General features: G+C 37.7%; 1 protein-coding gene across 1 annotated transcript in view; it reads right to left on the bottom strand.

Annotated features, from left to right (window-relative positions):
• The window catches only part of IPO8 (importin 8), an 80,501-nt gene that overhangs the window by 57,073 nt on the left and 262 nt on the right, over nt 1–23,166 (bottom strand). The window contains exons 2-8 of the mRNA XM_077774543.1: nt 18,476–18,560; nt 10,852–11,008; nt 7,211–7,369; nt 6,035–6,191; nt 3,500–3,589; nt 1,684–1,778; nt 782–800 (exon numbers count right to left, since the gene is read on the bottom strand). Coding sequence (XP_077630669.1) covers nt 782–800; nt 1,684–1,778; nt 3,500–3,589; nt 6,035–6,191; nt 7,211–7,369; nt 10,852–11,008; nt 18,476–18,560 — 762 coding nt within the window. The remainder of the gene's footprint in view (nt 1–781; nt 801–1,683; nt 1,779–3,499; nt 3,590–6,034; nt 6,192–7,210; nt 7,370–10,851; nt 11,009–18,475; nt 18,561–23,166) is intronic.

Raw genomic sequence — 23,166 nt, 5'->3', positions numbered from 1 at the left:
TTTGAACTATTTAACTTGATATCATTGACAATAAAGACTAATATACACAGATTTATAAAAATCTAGAAACACCCTCTATATCATTAAAGTCTTTTACTATGTTTGATTAATCTTTGCTTCCTCACTGTGGTCCTGATCCAGCCCGTGCTTGAATAGTTATTAAATTTTACTTGTTGAACTATAAACAAAAATGTGATTCAAATGGCAATACAGATCAACTAATCTTCATGCCCAAATATCCTCTATAGGTTTTAAATATTAACACCAATTTGGATTATTTCTCAAGAACTCCTAATTTGCATTGTATAGAATGGTTCCCAAACTTCCACAAAAATGTGTAAGTTCTCAACCTAAGGGCTTAACTTCTGACTCCACCCCCTCCTCTTAAAATAAATCAATTCATTACATAAATCTTCTGGTACAGAAGTTTAGAACAAAGAGGTGAGGACCAAAGGAACAGAGAATAAGAAACCCATAAGTGGTCAGAAAGTTAACAGAAGAACCCACTCTAAGCACTGGTCACTGCGACATCAGTATCAATAAGCTTAAAAGGTTTGAATCTAGCAGCTAGGAGTTTGGAAGGACACTTCTTATGGAAGCTGCCCGAGGACGTGCAGTTCTAAAACTGATTGCACTATGTTAGATTCCCAGAGCTGCCATTTTATCCCCTATAAATAAATAATGTATTCATATGATTATAACCTACTTTTAAATAATGGCTTAACTATTTTCAGGAATAACTGCCCTTCTATTTAAAAAGCATATGTTTATGGAAACCAACTTGACAATAAANTCTGTATCTTAAAACACAAAGAGAAAATGTTTAAATACCGTAAATTTTTAAAACAAGAGCATGCCACTAGTTTAAATACTATCCCTTGTTGAAAGATCTATGCTATGTGGGCAGAAAACTAACAATTTCCCCTTTTCCACAAGCCCCAAGATGAAGTCATAATAAGCTTGTACTTAGATTCTGGGCCATACTTAAAATTTCAGACAGAGGCTTCCACCTACTTAACCAAGACTTCCTAAAGGGCAAATATTACAAATAGAAGGATTATATCTGACTTTTTTTTTTCAAAAAATGCTTCAATAATTAACTTTCACTAACTTTCCTATGGAACTAAGTAGCCTTCTTGTACAATTCCTAGGTATTTCCAATCAACAATGTCATGTCCATTTTTTTTTTTTTTTACAGAAGAACAGAAAGATCTAGAGAAGACTGTCCACATCATTATAATCTCAAAGCCAATAATCACAGTTAAGCCTACCTTAAAACAAACAAAGGGTGACTTTTCTTTTGTCCACTGTGGCTTTAAAGACTAAGAGTGAGGGACACCTGGATGGCACAGTCAGTTAAGCATCTGATTTAGGGTCAGGTCATGATCTCATGGTTCCTGAGTTCCAGCCCTGCATCGGGCTCTGTGCTGATAGCTCAGAGCCTGGAGCCTGCTTCAGATTCTATGTCTCCCTCTCTCTCTGCCTCTCCCCCACTCATGCTCTAGCGTGCTCTCTCTCTCAAAAATAAAAACTAAAAAAAAAAAACAAAAAAACAAGAAAACAAAAACCAAGGCTAACAGTGATAATATACTGTGGAGCACCAAGGGACCTATCCAATCCAGTTTTATTATATTCAGTACTGAGGTACTGACCAAAGATCGCAAATCTAATAAACAGAATTACCGTTCAAAAAGACGTGCTACAATATGCAGTGCCCATTTCTTACACTTCCACCAGACTAGTTCTGGTCTATCATCCTCATCAATCTGCAGAGTCTCCTAAGAGGACAAAAACACCCAATTAAATTGCTGCACAATAAAAGGGTTTATGCAAATAAAAGCAAAATAAATCTTATTACCGATTAAGTAATATTAAAGTTAGTTTAGGTTGCCATACAAATGCAAATTCTTACTTAAAAACTAGCAGGTAGGAATTAAATAAGCACAGCAAATTTCAACTAACTAATTCTATTGTTCACATTTACCTCCTATTCTTCAAGAGGCCCAAATAAATGTAAAACAAAATACACAACACCATGCCCCTTGAGGAAACTCTGGGATGACAGAAAGGTTTTATATCTTGATCTGGGTAATAGTGACACAGCTGTATGTTTGTGAAAACTCACCAATCCATTACCTAAGTTTTGTATATAAATTAAATCTCAATATAATATGTCCCAAGTTATGGATAAAAGAAAGAATACTGCATATTTGAAGACAAACTTACATTTAAAAATATGTAATTTAACTTAGTCATTTTGACTAGTTATTATTAGGTTAATTTGATTAGTGAAATACAGCATCAGATATTACAGATAAAAATGAGACACTGTCAACATTAAAAAAAATTTTTTTTTAAAAAACGGGGGGTGCCTGGGTGGCTCAGTCAGTTAAGCAGCTGACTTCAGCTCAGGCCATGATCTCATGATTTGTGCATTCAAGTCCTGCACGAGTTCTATGCTGACAGCTCAGAGCCTGGAGCCCGCTTCAGATTCTGTGTCTCCCTCTCTCTCTGACCCTCCCCCCACTCATGCTCTGTCTCTCTCTGTCTCTCAAAAATAAATAAACGATAAAAAAAGAAATTTTAAAAAATGAGACACCATCTTTCATCTATCAAACTGGCAACCTCAGAATTTAACATGACAGACTTTCTAGTTCCTACTTAATAAAACAGAAGCAAGGACAATGTTTCTAGAGAGGATTTTGCAAGATCTATCAAAATCTTTAACGCTTCTAGGAGTTTATCCAAAGAAAATAATCATGTATGTGCATAAAAATTTAACTACATACATCCTTATAGTTAAAACACTAACACCCTAAAGCCACCCAAATGTCCAGCAAATGAAGCATTCAACAAAAATGACAGTATAAAAACATTCATAATCATAAAAAAAATATTTAGAAGAGATTTTAAATGAAAAATGAATTTCAAAACAGTACCTACATATGCCATTTTTATAAATAAAATATGGCTATACATATAGCCCGGGGGTGGGGGGGAAAGGCCAGAAAAATAAATACCAAGTTTTAAAAATGGTTTCTCTCTCTCTCTCAAAATAAGTAAATAAAATTAAAAAGGGGGGAGCACCTGGGAGAGGCAGTCAGTTAAACATCCGACTTGATCTCAGCTTAGGTCATGGTCTCACAGTTCAGGAGTTCAAGCTCCACATCGGCTCTGTGCTAATGACACGGAGCCTGCTTGAGATTCTTTCTCTCCTCTCTGCCTCTCCCTACTTGTGCTCGCTCACTCACTCACTCTCTCTCTCAAAATAAATAAACTTAATTTAAAAAATTAAAATGGTTTTTATCTTTAGTAGGATTAAATATAGTTATTTTATTAATTTTGCTTAGCTGAACTTTATAAAAATAAGTATTACTATTTTTATTAGAATAGTAATCTCTTTTTACAAATAGCAGGCTAAGATAATAAATCAGTCCTCCACAAATATCCCAAACCCAAGTTTTCCCAATTTTTCTTAAGAAAAGAAACCCTTCCTTACAGGAGGGACTGTCCTGTCAATAATCGTTCGAAAGATCTCCATCCACGCTGTCATGGTTTGGTTATTCACCAGTTGAAGAGGCAACACATACTGAAAACAAAAGAACAACATCAAACAATAATTCCTCCTCTCCAAAAAAGCCAGCAATTTCATCTATATTGAAAGGCTGAAATACATCAAATGGCTAACATCTGACCACGAAAATAGTAATTTTATGTGGTTCAACCTAAATTTAAAATAGATCTATGAGCATATATATATACATAAACAAAAGTTTTAAAATTCTACAAGTATACATGCCATGAATTGTTTCTCTGGGCTACTTTAAACAAAAAAAAACTTTACTACAGTAAGGTCTTGTTTATTCAGCGTGAGACTCTAGATAAGTGATTTTTACCGTTTGCCCCTTTGTGTATCCAACTCTTCCTTTTAACCACTTTTTTCCCAGCTTTACTGAGATATAATTGACATATAACACCGTGTAAGCTTAAGACACACGATGTGATGATCTGATGCACATATACATATTGTGAAATGACTACCAAAATAAGGTTAATACCTGTTTCACCTCACACAATTACCTTTTTTATGGTGAGAACTCATTTTAATCACTTAAATGAAAATCTTTACCTCATGACACATTTTTTTCAATTACTTTCCCCTACACTGCAGCATAACAACATAGCTACTCTATAACCACACTGTGAGTTACAGGAAAGAAGGCACAGTGCCTCTGAATCCATGCATTTCAAAACCTCTACACACTAAGGACGCGATGACAGGTAAGAGGCACAGTCTCTGTCCTCCCAAAGCTTACACTCCAGTTGGGGAAAACACACATATAAACAAGGAACTACAATATGGTATGATATACAATACAGATAAAAACAGTACAATATTGTTAAAGATACACACAGGAGGGTCGCCTCATCCAGGCTGGGGATATCAGGGACATCTTTCTAGAAGTGACATACAGCTGAGACCTGGAGAAAAAGCACACACTGGCCAGGGCATAAAGGACAAGAGCGTTCCAGGCAGGAATACAGCATTTCAGAGGCTGAGAATGAGAGAGGGCGGGACGTGCTCATGAAGCTGAAGGAATTTCGGTATGGCTGGAGTGAAAAGTACATGGTAAGAATGGTAAAAGATAAGGTGGAGCCATGAATGGTTTCACAGGCTATGTTAGGAAGTTCCCAGCTTAAGTGCATTGGGGAATTGTTTGGGCCTGAGGACTGGGAGCAGACGGGGAGCGGATTCAGCAGTAGTGGGAGAGTGAGTGACGAGGAGTTCACTTCTGGACAAACCGAACTCTGAAGTATGTATGGAATATCTACATGCCCTGTACACAATGTTTAATAAGTGCTATTTAGACAAAGTCTGTTTAAGTATCATACTCCTTAAAACAAATTTTTCTGCCTCTTCCCAAATTATCAGACATTGACATTCTCCTTACATTATCATTGTATTGTACCTCTTAAAGCTGCCTAAATTTTTGCTTCCAGGAGTCCCCGAGGTAGCATATTACTTGAGTAGCTTGTAACAGATTACCAAAATGATTAAAAATGTTGAGGTTTTGCATTGGGTTTTTTAGGTCTGTAGCAGCACATGTTGAGAGAAAACATTTTAGACTTTGCCCTCTTAGCAAATCAGAGGCGGAGGCTTTAGGAAAATTATTTCCTCAGCCTCTTACTTCCTGATTCCTAATATGCTTCTCCAGTGGGAAAGGGAAGTCTAGCCCCTGTATAAACGGGATATAACTATATCTAACAGCAAAGCATCTCACTAAATAAAAAATATTTACCTCAGAGTAGAGTGCTTCTCCCAAGGAAAATTTCTAAACAATGTTTTAATAAAAAGTCATAGGTACTGTATATCTTCCTTCTCTATTAGTTTAGAAAAAGGGCAGGGAGGGGGGGGAGAAGGGAATATAGTTTCCAAATATCCTACTTTCTTTTCCCTTCTCAGATACATTTCCTCCTCCCTTTCATCTCCCCCCAAAAGGTCAAGCTGAAAAAAAAAAAAAACCTACCTCAATCATCCTCTATTAAAAGTGTAAATGATGCATCTAAAAATATAAATTGTTATTAAAGTGAAATATTCTGAAACACTACAAAAGTACTTAATTAAGTGACATATGAAGCCAAGAACAAAACCAACCGTCTTAGCTCTCTAGCTCGAAACTACTACCCTCTTGCCATAACGGATCTAACTAAAAAGGCATGTTTGGGGCGTCTGGGTGGCTCAGTTGGCCAAGTATCAGACTCTTGATTTCGGCTCAGGTTATGATCTCACAATTTGTGAGATCAAGTCCTTTGTCAGGCTCCACACTCACAGTGCAAAGCCTGCTTGGGATTCTCTCTCTCCCTCTCTGTTCCCCTCATCCCACACTCAATAAATAAAACATTTAAAATAAATACATACATAAATAAGAGACTATAAAATAATTTTTAACAATAATTGACACTTATTAAGCACTTTCTATATGTCAGGCTGAAATACAAGATCCCACATTTTTCTTCTGCAGTGAAAACTTACCTGAACAAGTGCATAAAAGATTTTCAGAATCTGTTTCTGTAGTAAAACAGAATACTGTGAGGAATCAGGAAGGAGCTGCATGATTTGTTGCTGAATACGAGGCAGAAATATTTGCATTGCTGCTATAAGAGGCTCTCTTTCCTCTGCTTTCTTATATCTACATGAGCAAAGACAAAACGAGAAAAAAATCATTTCTCCCCTTACAAAGCAGCTATAAATAATGAATGAAAAATATTTTTTTAAACTAGAGAAAGCTAATGAAACAAAACATTCCAAACACTGGCCTACATTTTGTTTGGATTGTTAGAATAAACTTGGCAGAAGCTCTGAAAGAGTACATCCCTGTTTTAGGCAGGAAAACCTAAAATCTTTCTAGAAAGACTTAAATTGATTTAAAAGCATTCTAGACTATTTTGCAAATTTCCTAAATGAACTTTTTTATGACTTAATTTTCATCATACCACAACTCTTCCTTTGAAATACAAGTTGATATGCCTTTTTAAATGGATGTTCCTATTATAATGTGGGGATAAAACATTTCTTCTTATAATATGCTAAATTGAGAAGTTAAAAGAGTTTGCAAACTTAGAGACTCTCAGATCATTTCAATTGCTCCAAATTTAAAATATCTTCTAAAAACTTTACAGAGTCTGAACTAACTAGTTTTTAACAATAGGACTCTGCATGCCTAAGAAGGAAGCAATCCTATTAGAAACCAGAAAGCAATGCTATTAAATGTGACACTGGTCTCCTTTCTCCCAAGCAACGTTTACGGAAAAGAAGGTCACTAGCAAAGAAACTTCAATATTTTCTATCTAGCATCCAAAAAGTTAACTGTTTGATTTACCTAACAATGTGCTCATTTGTAACACAAATGTTACAGTACTTCTATATGAGAGTTTCCAAGGAAAGCTGTTAATAAATGGGCCTCTGAAATGAACAAATAAATTCAAGAAACACTGCATATCTTATCACTGCCTTAGAGATTAGCAATGTACATTAGCAGATTAAAGGTTCTTTGACTAACTGTAGTAAATAAACACGTTTGTGCTTAACTCAACATTTCACAAACTAACCTGATTCAGCAGAACACCCAGATAGCAGACCTCTCAATGCAATTTAATTCTTTCTAAGTAACGCAAGGCTGGTATCTTCAGCCAACAGAAATCAACTTACTCGTATGTCTTCACCAGTTGATACAGACATAATAAACTGCCAAGCCAGCTTCCACTGCTCTGTGATTGCAAGTAATAGTCTATCTTGTCGACTACCGCTGGCCAGTGACCAGGAAAATCATGTTTAATGATGGCACGGAGACACATTGTTAACTGGACTCTGCAAGGTGGGGGGGAAAGTCCAAAATCTAAGTAGTTATAAATATCAGGTTTCAAACACCTCTAATACTTTACATAAAAACAGTCTGACTCCTATTTACCTATATTATATAGTTACATATCTGGGGCAGAGGGGTAAAAACAACAGTCCTATAAAGAAAAACCTCCTCAGTATCTTCACTTGACTGAAAAAAACCCAGAATAGGTAATTTCCTAAAATGAATGAAAACTTTCAAACAGGTTTATCCTAAATACAGCTTTGAGGAAAATAAATTAAAAATAAAAATTCATTTGGGGCGCCTGGGTGGCTCAGTCGGTTAAGCGTCTGACTTCGGCTCAGGTCATGATCTCACGGTTTGTGGATTCGAGCACCGCGTCGGGCTCTGTGTTGGTAGCTCAGAGACTGGAGCCTGCTTCAGATTCTGTATCTCCCTCTCTCTGACCCTCCCCTGCTCACGCTGTCTCTCTCTGTCTCTGTCTCTCTCTCAGAAATAAATTTAAAAAATTTTAAAAATAAAAAAACAAAAAATAAAAAATAAAAATAAAAATTCATTTAAATTTTTGCCAAAAAAAGGCAATAAATCCACCTCAGCTCTGCAAAATTTTCCAGCTTTTGGTTATCATATCCTAAGGGGAAAACAGAACAAAACCAAGTATTGTATTATTTCAACTGGAAAAAGCCTAAAAATAGTCAAAGTAGGTAAAACAGAGGCCATCATAACAGTGGGAAGCATCTCTGAGCCAAAATCTTGAACCATCCATTAATAGTTAAGAGCCAACACAGTATGCTGCTCCTATCAAAGCTTCCTGAGATAAAAATTTCTGTACTTCAAGAATAAGAAACAATATTAGCTGGCAATTCTTGAAGATGAACGCTAAGAGTTATTTGCAAAGAAATGAAGAAAAAAGCAATAAGAAAGACATAAAAGAGAATTCTCTTTAATTTTTTTAAATGTTTTATTTATTTTTGAGAGTGAGTGTGTGTAAGCAAAGGAGGGGCAGAGAGAGTGAGGGAGACACAGAATCTGAGGGAGACTCAGGATCCAGGCTCTGAGCTGCCAACACAGAGCCTGATGCAAGGGCTCGAACCCACAAACCGTGAGATCATGACCTGAGCCGAAAACAGATGCTCCACCCACTGAGTCACTGATGTGCCCCGAGAGAATTCTCTTCAATAACACCACAAATTTAAGTGATAAAAGATGTGACCTCATAACATTTTAAGTCAGTAATAATTTCTCTAATGGGATCCCTACTGTACTGAGATTGAAACAGAAATAAGGAAAAAAAAATTTTCTTCTACAATCAATCAATAGGTCCTTATGTGGACATTTGCAAATGGTTAGAAAGTAAACCCGGCTAAATTAGGATTCCATAGTGCCAAAAAAAAAAAAAAAAGAAAGAAAAAGTGTGTGTTCAGTTGAATAGCCAACAACTTGGATTCTCTGAAATGAAACACACAAAATAATGCCTTTACTTTATGTACAAAATCTACTTGAAAAATTTCCTCTGCAATACTCTTAAATAAATTTGAAAATAGTTCTTCAAGAATGATTACAATTAAGCCTTCAGGACATAAAAGAAGCAACTATCTTGTAATAAAGACAAAATTCTCCTCTTGCGCCACCAGCAGTTGTTTCTAAACAATAAATAGATCATACGTGTGTGCAATAAAACTGGAACTTTTCATTTTTCTAAATTTCATCTTCAGGTGCCCACCCTCACCCTCCACAGTCCTTTCTTATTCCAACCAAGCCAAGAATGGCAATGAGCAGCCATCCTCTCCTACGCTGCTGTGCAGAAGCATCACACAGTTCAAAGAGAAGAGAAACGTAAAGATCTGACGAGAAACAGACACATGACGGTAGTGCAGGGGAGCCACCGGGGTGGTGTTCGGGCACCCACTGGGGACAACGGTGATTTTCTTTACTCAGTATACCTACTTTCTCCTCTTAACTAACACTGAGAGGAGTTCAATGTTTATTCTCCTTCCTCTTGTCCCCCTCCCACGTTTTTCCCCTTCTACTGCTTATGACATAATGTACATGAGACACTCGGATAAAGTTATATCTCATCTCTTAACATTAAACAGTTTCATTCCCCTACTTCAGGTTCACCTAGTTCCCTCCTCCGTTTTCAACAGAAACCTAATTACCAGCTCACACTGAAAAAAACATTGTTTTTTCCTTTTTTAAAAACTACAAAATTTTTATGACTCAAGAGCTCTGCTGTGCAATAAAGGAAGCTGCTAGCTATATGTGAACACTTTAACCAAAATTAGATGAAAAATTCAATTCTTCAGTTACAGGAGCCACATTTCAAGTACTCAATAGCCACGTATGCCATGTGGCTAAATACTGGACAGGGTGGATATAGATTTACATCATCACAGAAAGGTCTACTGGACACTGCTGCTCTACAGCATCTAATCTGAATTTTATTCTTTTTAAATGTTTATTTATTCTTTTGAGAGAGAGAGAGAGAGAGCGAGAGAGAGCGAGAGAGAGCGAGCGAGCGTGCGCACATCAGGAGGGGCAGAGAGAGAAGGAGACAGAGAATCCCAAGCAGGCTCCATGCCATCAGCCTGAAGCCTGATGCAGGGCTCGGTCCCACAAATTACAAGATCATGACCTGAGCTAAGAGATCAAGAATAGGACACTCCCATCAACAGATGAATGGATCAAGAAGATGTGGTTTATCTATACCATGGAATACTACATGGCAATGAGAAACAATGAAATCTGGCCACGTNAAAAAAAAAAAAAAAAAAAAAGAATAGGACACTCAACTCACTAACCCACCCAGCTGTCCCTCTAACCTGAATTTAAAAACCAGGGGCACATGGGTGGCTCAGGGGGTTGAGCATCTAACTCTTGATTTTAGCTCAGGTCATGATCTCATGATTCATGAGTTCAAGTCTCACATCAGGCTCCACGTTGACAGTATGGAGCCTGCTTGGGATTCTCCCTCTCTCCCCTCTCTCTGCCCCTCCCCTGCTCNTCTCTCAGAAATAAATAAAACATTAAAAAAAATAATAAAAATAAAAAAAAATAAATAAACACCAGAGCCAATCTTCTACCTTACACCTACTCTATCCTGTCTTCTCCAAAGGAAAAGATACTTAGTTCATAAAAAATGAACAAAAAGATAAAGTATAANGTATGGGGGGGGGGGATGCAAATAGTAAAACATAAAGAGAGGATAACTTAGAACTTAGATTATTTAAATAGCAGGGATTTATATAATTTAAGTATGATTTTTGCCTTAACTATTTTTATGTCTAATTATGGCAACTAAATCTTTTCCGAAATATTCTGAGGCAAATTACAAATGCAAAGACAAATAAGTAAAACAATATTTTTTGAGTGCCCACCTTCATTACTTTACCTCTTTAGCAATATGAACCTGAGGCTGGTGATTAAATCCAACCTCTCCCATCCAAATATTTTGTGCTTGCTACTAATCATATAAAGTATAATGTACCTCACTAAATCTGGAGACCGAATTATTCCTTCCACAATGTTATCACGTATTTGCTGGCGATCATTTTCATGAATGTTGAATGGAAATACTGCTTCCCCTGGTGGAGGTTCTCGGTCAGGCCAGTACTGCGTCACCATGTTCTTCAAGTAAATAGCAGCTAAGATAGAGAAAAACAATGCTAATGTAGTGGTATTGAAAAGATGGCTTTAATTCAGCTTAACAGAGCATGAAAGGCTAAGCCCTTCCTGCTAAACATGATACTCAGCAAAAATGGAGAATCTTACAATTATAAGCAGCCAAGTGGGGAAGGGAAAATGTGTAAGAATTTAAAGTTTCTCTTTAGCTAGTAAAGCAAATTTAAGAAGAAAACATTTCATTAAATCAAGCGTCAGAGTTTATATGACAGAAAAATGATCGAGCAATCAAGTATGCATCCTTAGACTAAATACAAGGTAGTCTAAATGAAATTATACTAAATGTACTTTAATATCATAAAATATCATAAAAAATCATACTGTTCATAATAACTAATGCTGAATTTACAACAGGCAAAATTCTACGGTCCTTCATGCAGACTGCTTTTCCTGTTTATTTTCTTTCACTGGCTACTATCTTGCATGCACTACTATATTTCAAATATAGCTAATTTTTGTCTAACCCTTCTGAAATAATTACCACTCGTAAATACAATAATAGGGAAAAGGAGGGGCGTCTGGGTGACTCAGTCAGTTAAGCATCTGACTTCAGTTCAGGTCACGATCTCACGGTTCGTGGGTTCGAGCCCTGTGTCGGGCTCTATGCTGAGAGCCAGCTCAGAGCCTTGAGCCTGTTTTGGATTCTGTGTCTTCCTCTCTCTCTGACCCTCCCCTGCTCACGCTTTCTCTCTTTCTCTCCCTCAGAAATAAATAAAAAAACATTTAAAAAAATAGGGAAAAGGGACATCAACCTTCAAATATTTTTGTAAAATCTCAGGAAATTTCTTAGCTGTTTATTTCTATCAAAATGCAGAATTAGGGGCGCCTGGGTGGCTCAGTCGGTTCAGCGTCCAACTTCGGCTCAGGTCACGATCTCACGGCTCGTGGGTTCGAGTCCCGCATCGGGCTCTGTGCTGACAGCTCAGAGCCTGGAGCCTGTTTCAGATTCTGTGTCTCCCTCTCTCTCTGACCCTCCCCTGCTCATACTGTCTCTCTCTTTCTCTCTCAGAAATAAATAAAACATTAAAAAAATTTTTTTAAATGCAGAATTAATCTTTTTGTTCCTATTCTTTCCAACTGTCTTGAATAGTTAGCAAAAGCCTTCTGAAAGAGACAAGCTGACATACTACAATAGGGTTTTGATAGGGAATGTGAAGCTCTCTAATTACTCCAGCTGAGCACTGAATGTAAATACTCACTTATAATATCATATACTTAATATATACATAATATATAACAAAGAGATGTGATCTACAAAGCAGTATAACTTTCTTCCCTTCAACTTCTCTCCCTTCTTGCCCTACCATACCCTCCCTACATCTCGGTTTTAACATAAAATTAAATTGGCTCACAGAAGAAATATAACACAAAGAATAAACCAAGATGTTCTACATTGGCTATAATAAAACTGAAATGTAATGAAGCTATGAACTTGACATACTATAAAGTTCCTCTTTCATTAGTTTTGATTCAACAAAGGTCTGAAAAAGACAATTCCACTTAGAATTTCCATTTTTTTGGAAAAAAACAAAAATTATTTGAGAAAGAGAGACAGAAAGGGGGGTGCGCCTTGAGTTTTTGTCAACTTGTTTTTAATTCAGTTACACAAGCTCTGGACTAAGCACCATCTTTTATCCCAGTCATGTATTATATTGTTAGCAATAAAAATTTATAGGCTGTTGAAAAACTGAATAAGTGATCTAAGAATATGGTCTGGTCCAACCTGTCAGTAGTTCAGAATGATTTCATTAGACTAATCTTTGCGAAAAGAAAATCAGCTATATATTTTTAAACATTTATTTATTTATTTTGAGAGAGAGCGCGAGTGAGCAAGCAGGGGAGAAATGGAGAGACAGGAAATCCCTGGCAGGCTCTTCAGTGTCAGCACAAAGCTATACATGGGGCTCAAACTCATGAACCATGAGATCATGGCCTGAGCCAAAATCAAGAGTCGGACACAACCAACTTAGCCACCTAGGCACCTCAAAAATCAGCTGTATTAGACACAAAACCAAATTTTAATCCTTACAGAACTAGTCTTAAAAATAAGTAGCACTTGGGGTGCCTGGGTGGCTTAGTCGGTTAAGCGTCCGACTTTCGCTTAGGTCATGATCTCGCGGTTCGTGGGTTCGAGCCCCGCGTCAGGCTCTGTGCTGACTGCCAGCTCAGAGCCTGGAGCCTGTTTCAGTCTGTGACTCCCTCTCTCTCTGACCCTCCCCTGCTCACGCTGTCTCTCTCTCTCTCAGAAATAAATAAAACATTAAAAAAAAAAAAAAAGTAGTAGCACCTTTCAGACAGCAAAGATACAGACATGGTAAAATAGTAGACTTATCTATGACTTAGTCATTAAATGTTATGAATCTTACCACAAAAAATATTTTATTATAAGGCTCCATACAAGACAGACTACCTAAAAAGCACACCAATATGTATATGTTAAAATAAATCTTGGAGTGCGGTGGTGGGTGGCTCAGTGGGTTGAGTGTCCGACTCTTGATTTTGGCTCAGGTCAGGATCCCAGGCTCATGTGATGGAGCCTCTCCTCAGGGCTCCACACTGAGCATGGAGCCTGCTTAAGCGTCTCTCTTTCTCTCTCCCTCTGCTCCTCCCCATGCCCTCTCTCTCTCAATTAGAAAATTTTTTAATAAAATCAATTAATTAAAACAAAATTGAACTTAATGTAATAATTTAAAAAGAGAATATTAATTTCTCTTATGGATAATCATGGATTGCTAAGAATGGTGAAGTAAAAGTACCAAAGATAATTCAAACTATCAATAACCTAAAAACCTCCCTTTAATTATTTAAAGTTATCTAAACATTTGCCAGAGCTAAGAAATAAAACATAAATATCATCTTAATCCAGTCATAAAGAAATTAATAAGCTTTGTTTTTCTGCAAAATCCCCTTAGCATTCCAAACATCTTAACTTTGAAATTACCTTTCTAAAGCATTCACACAGTTCCCTTCTCAAGCATAATCAATCACCACTTAAGCCCTATGCTCTGGACCCAGACCCACAACTACACAGATCAGTCAATCCCATAATGTCAAAGGGGAAAGGATGCCATTATGAAATCATGGAAGCAAAATGCTGTGCTTTTTGAGCTGATGTTTCTAAGCTCTTCTAGTCTTCATTGTAATTTAGGAGCCCCCTCCCCTCAGTTGAATCTTTTAACGGCCAGGAAATCAAATGAAGTGTGTAATTATACCCAAAACAAGATTAAATAGATTCTAAGAGCCAAGGAACTTCATACAAATAAGACCCATAAAGTTTAATGAAAGAGCTTCTTGTAATGCTTCTGGACTGATCAGAGGCATATTTCTGGTTTTTTCTAGGTTCTGTATTCTAGAACAGTAAGGTTAACCTTAAAGAATAAACTGTGAATCGCTTAGCTATAAGCTGAATTTTTATATCCTCTATCCATCTTTTAGAGATACATACAAAAAGCCAGAAGAACTAAAAGCAAGCAACATGGTTTCTGACAGAAAACAGAAACCATGCTATTCTTTAAATTCGAGTCCCCACACCAGCCACTAACAATGCTGCTTTGGGTATAATGTAACACCCACTTCGCAGCTACTACTTTTATTTTTTTTTTAATCTTTTAAAGATTTTGTTTTTAAGTAATCTTCACACCAAGCATGGGGCTTGAATTCAAAACCACAAGATGAAGGGTCACACATTTTAAATCCAAACTACTTTCCTACTTACAGCAACTCCAAAATGTACTAAAGAAAGGACATTTCTGAACCTAAGTTTACATATATTAGAGGGTTTCCTCACAGGCAAGGAGTAAAAAACTGGAAGCAGTCACTTGAGAGATTCTTAACTATACTAAATTTAAAATGGGCTCCTTTCTCTGCATATTACATGATATTAATAATGCTGTTATGCCTTTAATAGGAAACAAGAAAACATCCAAATTTATTTCATTTTGCTTACCAAAATCAAAGTATTACATTTTTTTCCCTATTTCTTCACAGTAAGGTAATAAGGGACATTCACTAATGAGCTTGATTGATGTTAGCAAGAATATTTTAGTATTGCCACAAACCAAAAAATCAAGAACTGAATATTCTGCAGAACTACGTCTTTCCCCTTAATACCAGCATAATTTTTTAGTTTTACGCAGGCTTATTTTTTTTAAAGCAAAGTTCACATCATTCTTTTTTAAATGTCATGATAAAATGATAAATTACTTATCTGAGAGTCACCATAAGGTTTTTAGAGCAACTTTGTATTTTAATCATAGATTAAATAGGACAGAAAATTTGTAAGTGGCATTTAAATTTAGGATAGTTATAATGTAGAATTTTACACTGTGTATTTCAGATTCTATGATAAAATGAATGCTCTAAGATAGAAAATTATCTAATAAATTAAAAAATTAACCAGCAAGATAAACTCTGTCCTGTGACTAACAGAAATGAAATCTACATAAATTATGAAGAAAAATTGCCTATAAATGCCATTTACATTTTATATCAAAACTTAATTACCTAAGTTATTAAGATTCAAAGTTGCATAGAGGATATGAGGAATCTAGTATTTAATGTAGTACTGATTAAAAAAAAAGTAAGCAAAAGCAAGTTAGTGAGAAGATTTAAAAATCTCTAAATGTTGGAGAGCCTGGGTGGCTCAGTCAGTTGAGCATCCAACTCTTGATTTCAGCTCAAGTCATGATCCCAGAGTTGTGGGATTGAGCCCCACATCCAGCTCCATGCTGAGCATGAAACCTACTTAAGATTCTCTCTCTGCCCCTGTCCCCCACTCACATTCTCTCTAAAAACAAAATTAAAATAAAAAATAAAAAGTATAGGGGCATCTGGATGGCTCAGTTGGTTGAGTCCTCTGACTTCAGCTAGGAGAACTGTCATGATCTCACAGTTCGTGAGCTCGAGCCCAACGCTGAATTTACGGAGGTCATCTCAGGGCCTGCTTCAGATCCTTGTCCTCCTCTCTCTCTCTCTCTGCCCCTCCCTGCTTTCTCTCTCTCAAAAATAAATATAATATTTTTAAAAAATAAAATGTTAATATCACTTATATCCACCGACCCTGCATCTCCATTTATCATTTATTCTAAGAAAATATCCCCACAACTGAGATAAATTCTCATTTATAGCTTTGCCTCCATCAACAACAAAAAGGGACAATAAAGGAAATACCAATCAATATCAACTTATTTAGAGGCACCTGAGTGGCTCAGTCAGTTGAGGATCAGTGAGTTCAAACCCCACCTTGTGTTTGCTGCTGTCAGCACGGGGCCTGCTTAGAATCCTCTGTCTCCTCCTCTCTAACCCTTCCCCGCTCACATTCTCTCTCTCAAAAATGAATAAACATTTATAAAAACATATACGCATCAAATTGTTTAAATAAACTATAGTAGTGGGGCTTCTGAGTGGCTCAGTTGGTTAAGCATCTGACTTCGCTCAGGTCATGATCTCATGGTTCCTAGGTTCGAGCCCTGCGTCAGGCTCTGTGCTGACAGCTCAGAGCCTGCAGTCTGCTTCTGACTCTGTTTCTCTGTCTGTCTCTCTCTCTCTCTGCCCCTCCCTTACTCACACTATGTCTCTCTCTCTCTCAAAATTAAACATTAAAAAATTTTTTAAAACTATAGTAGTTAGTTGACCATAGGTATCAATGGCGTTGGAATTAGGGGTAATCCAATGAGTCTTTGCATGCTTATATGTCATGTAAAGAAGACATATTAAATTAATAAAATGCTTTAAGAGCTTTAAAAATTCTATTTCTACAAAGCTTCACAGAAACTTCATGATGGCCCAATAAATATTCATTTATTTATTTATTTTTTTAATAGTAAGCCATTTTATTTACTTTTTTAATGTTTTTTTTAAAATTTATTTCTAGGAGAGAGAGAGGGAGAGACAGCATGAGCATGGGAGGGTCAGAGAGAGAGGGAGTCACAGACTGAAACAGGCTCCAGGCTCTGAGCTGGCAGTCGGCACAGAGCCCGACGCGGGGCTCGAACCCACGAACCGTGAGATCATGACCTAAGCGAAAGTTGGACGCTTAACCGACTAAGTCACCCAGGCACCCCTAAATACTCATTTATTAAATGAGTTATTAAAACAGGTTCCATTTAGCAAAATTTTATTTCCGAACAGCGCTATTTTATGAAACAAAGATTAAACAACCGAGAGTTACAGTTTCAAAAAAACTCCACAGAAGTCTTATAAACCTTATTAAGTAACAAATAATTGTAACATGTATGTTCTCCTACACGGTTTTCTTTGTTTGTTTTTTTTTAATGTTTATTTTTTGAGAAAGAGAGAGAGACCGAGTGCACGCAGGGGAGAGGCAGAGAGGGGGAAGACACAGAATCTGAAGCGGGCTCCAGGCTCTGAGCTGGCAGCACGGAAACCAACGCAGGGCTTAAAACCATAAACCACAAGATCATGACCTGAGCTGAAGTCAAACACTTAATGAACTGAGCTACCCAGGCTCCCCTCTACAGGAAATCATACATATTGTTATTAAGTATTTTCCCAAAGCTAATGATTCCTTCCCTGTTTCTTTGTTATGTTCAAGGAAAACTAAATACTTTCATCAGCATGTAGAGTATAATCTCATCTCTATAAAACTGCTAATCTGTCCTTCTACCTGAACATATGCAAAAACTAATGTTCACCTAATATTAACAACGGCCACTTCTGAGCAGTGAAAATACTGGGCAATTTTTTTACTTTCTTCTTTGTATTTTTCTGTATTGCCCAAATTATTTATGAGTATATAACAAGTAACATAATAAAAAAAAGTTTTTTCGAATTTTTAGCATTTGTCATTTTACTCCCTTTATCTTGAAATTACTATCTTTTCAGGACTCATGACACTCCAAGGCTTTCTCCACTTTTTACTCTCTGGGCTCTAATGACCAGCTCATTAAAAAGGCAGAAAGAGGAATACACAGTATCACAGAACTACCATCATGTCCCACAGACTTCAAAGTTTCATGTTTAAAACAAAGTCCTGCTCCCCAAACATGTGGTTAGGGTAATCTGTGCATATATTACCTCCAAGATCTGATTTACGAATGGAGCTCATGTCCACTTACATAAATTGGTAGTCTTAAACTATGGGTCCAAAGAGTGGGCCACCAGGAATTTGAAAGAAAAAAAAAATAGGGAGATTAAGCTATTAAAACTGTGAAAGCCAAGGGGAAAAGAATGGCAAAGTTACAAAGAAATCAGCAGGTGAAAAGGAAAGAGAAGAAAAGCTGGGGGAGATGGGAGAGCTCAGTATCTACCTCTAAGTTTCCAGGGAAAAAGAAAGTGAGTTTTTAAACCATTAGAAATCCTTTAGCTATACTTCCATTTTTTAAAGAAATCACAGATTCCTAAAATAAAATAAAACTCTAGTTCTACTTTTATCTATAAATAGTTTTATAAAAGATAAAAAATCTACTCACCTGCCTGGCGTACTGGGAATTCCACATGGTCAGAGACTATAATCCGAAGTAAACTGGGGGCAAAATTAATAATCTTGTAGGACTGAAATTACAAAGAAATATTTATAAAATAGGGCAATATAAACAAGTAACTGTTAACACTCTTACTGAATACATCACTGTGCAAAAGGGAAAGCTTTTAAAGTGAGAGAAATTCTCCGAGGCAAAATTAAGATTACCAAAATACTCCAAATCAAAATTGGAACAAATCAATGAAGAAAGGAGTAAGAACATTTTAATGTGTTTTTAACATATATTGTCAAAATGCTCTCTAAAAAGTATGTAGCAATTTACACTCCCAAAAGTAGAATACACCCATCTATCCAATACAAGGATTGGCATTATCATTCCTTCAAAACTTCAAAACCTTACTCTTATTTTAAATATCATTTCTGCTAAGTTGAAATTTTATCAACAAAAAGGTTGGCTATTTGTTTTCTTCTACAAATTCGTTATTCCCTTTTTCCTTTTTTGAAATAGAATATTTGCTTTGGTCTTAAAAAATCCTAAGAGCTATTTGTGAATTTAAAATCTTAGCCTTTTATTGCACTTATACATTCCAAGTGTTTCTTCCCAGCTTATTTGTGCTTCAATTTTGCTTATATCATTTTTGAGAAACAGAAACGTGGAAAACATGGGCTACAGAAAACAGAAGATCCAACAAAAAATGGAAAATGGACAAGATAATGTTAATTATCTGTACATGAGCAATGGAGAGGAACCAGTCCAGACTGGAACAATGTGCTGCACGAGACAGTGCTAAGAGCTGCAATCACCAGCTGCCTTCTGTTGGTAGAGCATCTTTTAAACTGGACACCGAGGGGCACCTGGGTGGCTCAGCTGGTTAAGCATCCGACTTCAGCTCAGGTCATGATCTCACAGTTCATAAGTTAGCGCCCCATGTAGGGCTCTGTGCTGACAGCTCAGAGCCTGGAGCCTGCTTCAGATTCTGTGCCTCCTTCTCTCCCAGTCCCTCCCCCACTCACATTCTCTCTCTCTCTCTCTCTCTCTCTCTTTCAAAAATAAACATAAAAATTAAAAAAAAAAACTCTACAGTTTTGGGTGCTGGGTAGCTTGGTTGGTTAAGTGCCCAACTCTTGATTCAGCTCAGGTCATGATCTCACAGTTCGTGAGCATGAGCTCCACACTGGGATGACATGGAGCCTACTTGAGATTCTCTCTCTCTCTGCCCGTACCCTACTTGTACTCTATCTCTCTATCTCCGTCTCTCTCTCTCTCTCAAAATAAAAAAACAAAACAAACATCTATAGTCTAGTTCTAATCTATATAATTAGATACTTATCTTAATATACATAAGTACAAAATAATCTTTACACTTGATTAATGGTACCTATTTAAAAATACTTATTGTGGAGATTGCTTTTATTTCAACACTATTATCTTTATACACATTTTGGAACTCCTCTTTTTGCAAATGTTTGCCATTTCAATGAACTTGGGCAACTTCTTCTCTTCTCCTTTCAACCCTGATTCAGTCTATGTTAATCTGGCCAGCTAAAACATTCAGGGGTAAATTTAGATCATCTCATACTACTTTCCTCACAAATATTTCTCCAATTTCTCTTTCCACCTTGGGATTCAAGTTTCTAAGAAAAAAAAAGACACTTCTTAATATTTACTTTATATCTGTGAAATTTTCTGAAAATAAAGAGTTTGCTTAGTGAGGCACCTGGGTAGGCATCTCATAGTTTGTGAGTTCAAGCCCAGCATCTGGCTCTCTGCTGTCAGCACAGAGCCTGCTTCAGATCCTCTATCCCCACCTCTCTTTCTCTGCTCCTCCCCTGCTCACGCTGTCTCTCTCAAAAATAAGCAAGCATTTAAATAAGTAAATAGAGAGAGAGAGATAGATAAGAGTTTGCTTGCTTACCAAATTCTGCATCTGATGAGAACTCATTTAAAGCAAAGATCTGATGTTTCCCATTTTGCGCCTCACTGCGCCCACTACATTAACTTTTCTAGTCCTCCAACACCCAAGCTGGATGTTCACTTGGTTCACTCCTTCACAACATCTAGGTCTCTGCTCTGGAGAATGATCGCCCTAATTGTAAACCCCAACATGTCTCCACACTGGGATGTCATGAGCCTACTTGAGATTCTCTCTCTCTCTCTCTCTCTGCCCATACCCTACTTGCACTCTCTCTCCAGGACTTCATTATCTGTAGCACAAATGACCTGAAATTATATTATTTACTTGTCTGTAAACTCCACTAGGATGCAAGCTCTGTGAAAGCAGAGCCTTGTTTTAGTGCCTGCATTATGGCTCAATAAATATGTTATTCACATAAGCAGACTCTCTTAAAGGGCAATAGAAATGATATAGACAGATGCATGGAAAAGCGGGGATTCCACAGCTTGGCAATGAAAGCAATTATCTTTATTTCCCTATCAAGGCCATGTGGAGAATGCTTTTTTAGAAAAAGATACCTTTCTAGATGAGTTACTGGAGCAAGAGATCTACCCATTTCTACTTTCCTTTGCTGCTGCTAAAGAGACTTCTGGGTCCAGAGACAAGGAGGAATGTGTACAGGATGCATGCATTCTTAACATCCTGAGAGAAAACTGAAAATGTGTTTTTCCATAGAAACAATATCATACACAGCAATCAAGGAACCAGTCACTGGCAACAGAAATATATTGGCTACAGAAATATATAGCTTCAAACAAGAATTTACCCTTCAGAACACAGGCTGTTGTTTTGAAACTGCCTACTCTTCTACCTAGCAATTGACAAGTCATCAGTACACTGCTCCCATTTCCTATGCAGAGCATATCTGCTGAGGGGGAACCTAGACTAACATAAATGAACTGGACCCTAATCATTTATGGTAGATTACCCACCCATTTATCCAACAAAGCAGGTTGTGACAGTGGTGATAAAGAATAAGCATACGAAACCCAACCTTATAACGACATTTTACTATAAGGTTATGTGACATTACACTGGTCTTCTACTTACAGACAATTCAACACAAAACAAAACTCAGTAAGAGCATATTACAATCCAAAGCATTACACAAAATATAAATACGAAATGAGTGGCACACCAATAAGCTACTCTTAGAAACTGCAGAGGAAATTATGGTCTGTGATGAAATGGGTGGATATGGAGCAGGGCAGAGTGAGGACGAAACGGATTTGGACTGAAATACCATGAAGAAAAATGTAGACTTGGGTCCCAAGTGTCTCTCCTAGTCTGGCAGGCCTTCCCGCCAACCCTTCTCCTCCTAGAGTCTGTGCTTACATACTGTTGAATCAGAAACAAAGCAACAACAGGCTAACAGAGGCAGGAAGGTGTAACTTCAAAGATGTGATCCCTACTGACACTATCAAAATAACATCTGGCATCACTGTGAAGAGAAGGGGGTCACAAACAGGCCAACTCCCCTGTTCATACTAGTAGACTGCAAGTTCAGCTCTTGCTTTGTTCCTTCTAACCATCCCCTGGACTGCTATTCTTCTAGCCAATCAACATATAGTACCTCTACTCTGCAACGCCTGGGACAGGTACTGCCTTTACCTTTCCCCTAGTGAGCAAGAGTTCTTTTCTTTTTGAAGTACCAACACATTCTTTGTAGGCTTCAGTTTCACTCAACCAGTGTTTTCACTCTCCCTTTTATCTCTTGAGAATCCTGAATTTACACTGAACTCCAAACACCACCCAGATTTCCCACTGGATTTCAAAGATTCAAAACGCATAGCTGCACTTTAAAGTCAATTCCAACCAGGGGAAACCTTAGTGAACGCCTACAGAAACTTTGACTTAAGTTGCTCTCACACGTCAGGAAGCACAAAATCACCTAGTTAGCTAATTAAGACACAATTAGGCCCCACACCCAGAGTTTCTGATTCTCTAAAGGTGAAGCCCCATACTCTCCAGTTCTGACAAGTTTCCAGGTGATGCGGATTCCTTTTTACATTTTCAAGAATTGCCCCAACTTCAACCAGCTGTCACTCTACCCTAGCGGGTACACCTTAAGTCGTACTTTTTGTGAGAGGTCTATCATTCATCTACAGGTGAGGAGGGCAAGCAGAAGGTAAATTTTGGGATTATTACAAGTTCTAAATGTCAGTGGTAACGCTGGAACGGGATGAGAGCTAGTAAGAACAGAGAAGATTAAGGAATTTTAGCGCTTATAAGAAATGCCTCCAAACACGTATTACTCGGCGTGTGTTTTGTAGAGCAGCACCACCATGAAAATTGCCTGTTCTTCCCCCAGCACTCTCCCGGCAGCGTTTCCCGGCACCCCAACAAAACTCTGCCAATCAGTGTCAAAACCAGTCCTCCCAACCCCACAGAAGCGGGCGATGGGCAGGGTTTCCCACCGCAACACCTAAAAAGGGCTGGTCTGGAGTAAAGCTGGACTCAGATTTGAATTTTAAGCATTTTCCCACCCGCGTCCCTAAATCAGCGCACTTTGGGAAATCACACCCCGCAAGCGCTGGCGAAGCCGGCCGACAGCCTCCTCCTCCGGACCGAGCGGGCTCAACAAACTGCACCGTGGAAGGAAAATGACCCGAAAAGATGCAAAGGTGGCCAACAGGTGCGCGAGCTGCTCCGAAAAGATGCAGGGAGGGCCGCCCAACTGGACCCCGGGGCGGGGGGCGGGGCGGGCAGGGCCGAGCCCAGCACC

This window comes from Crocuta crocuta, unplaced genomic scaffold, assembly GCF_008692635.1.
Source record: "Crocuta crocuta isolate KB4526 unplaced genomic scaffold, BGI_CrCroc_1.0 scaffold176, whole genome shotgun sequence".
NCBI lineage: Eukaryota > Metazoa > Chordata > Mammalia > Carnivora > Hyaenidae > Crocuta > Crocuta crocuta.
This window is presented reverse-complemented; position numbering and strand designations above follow the sequence as displayed.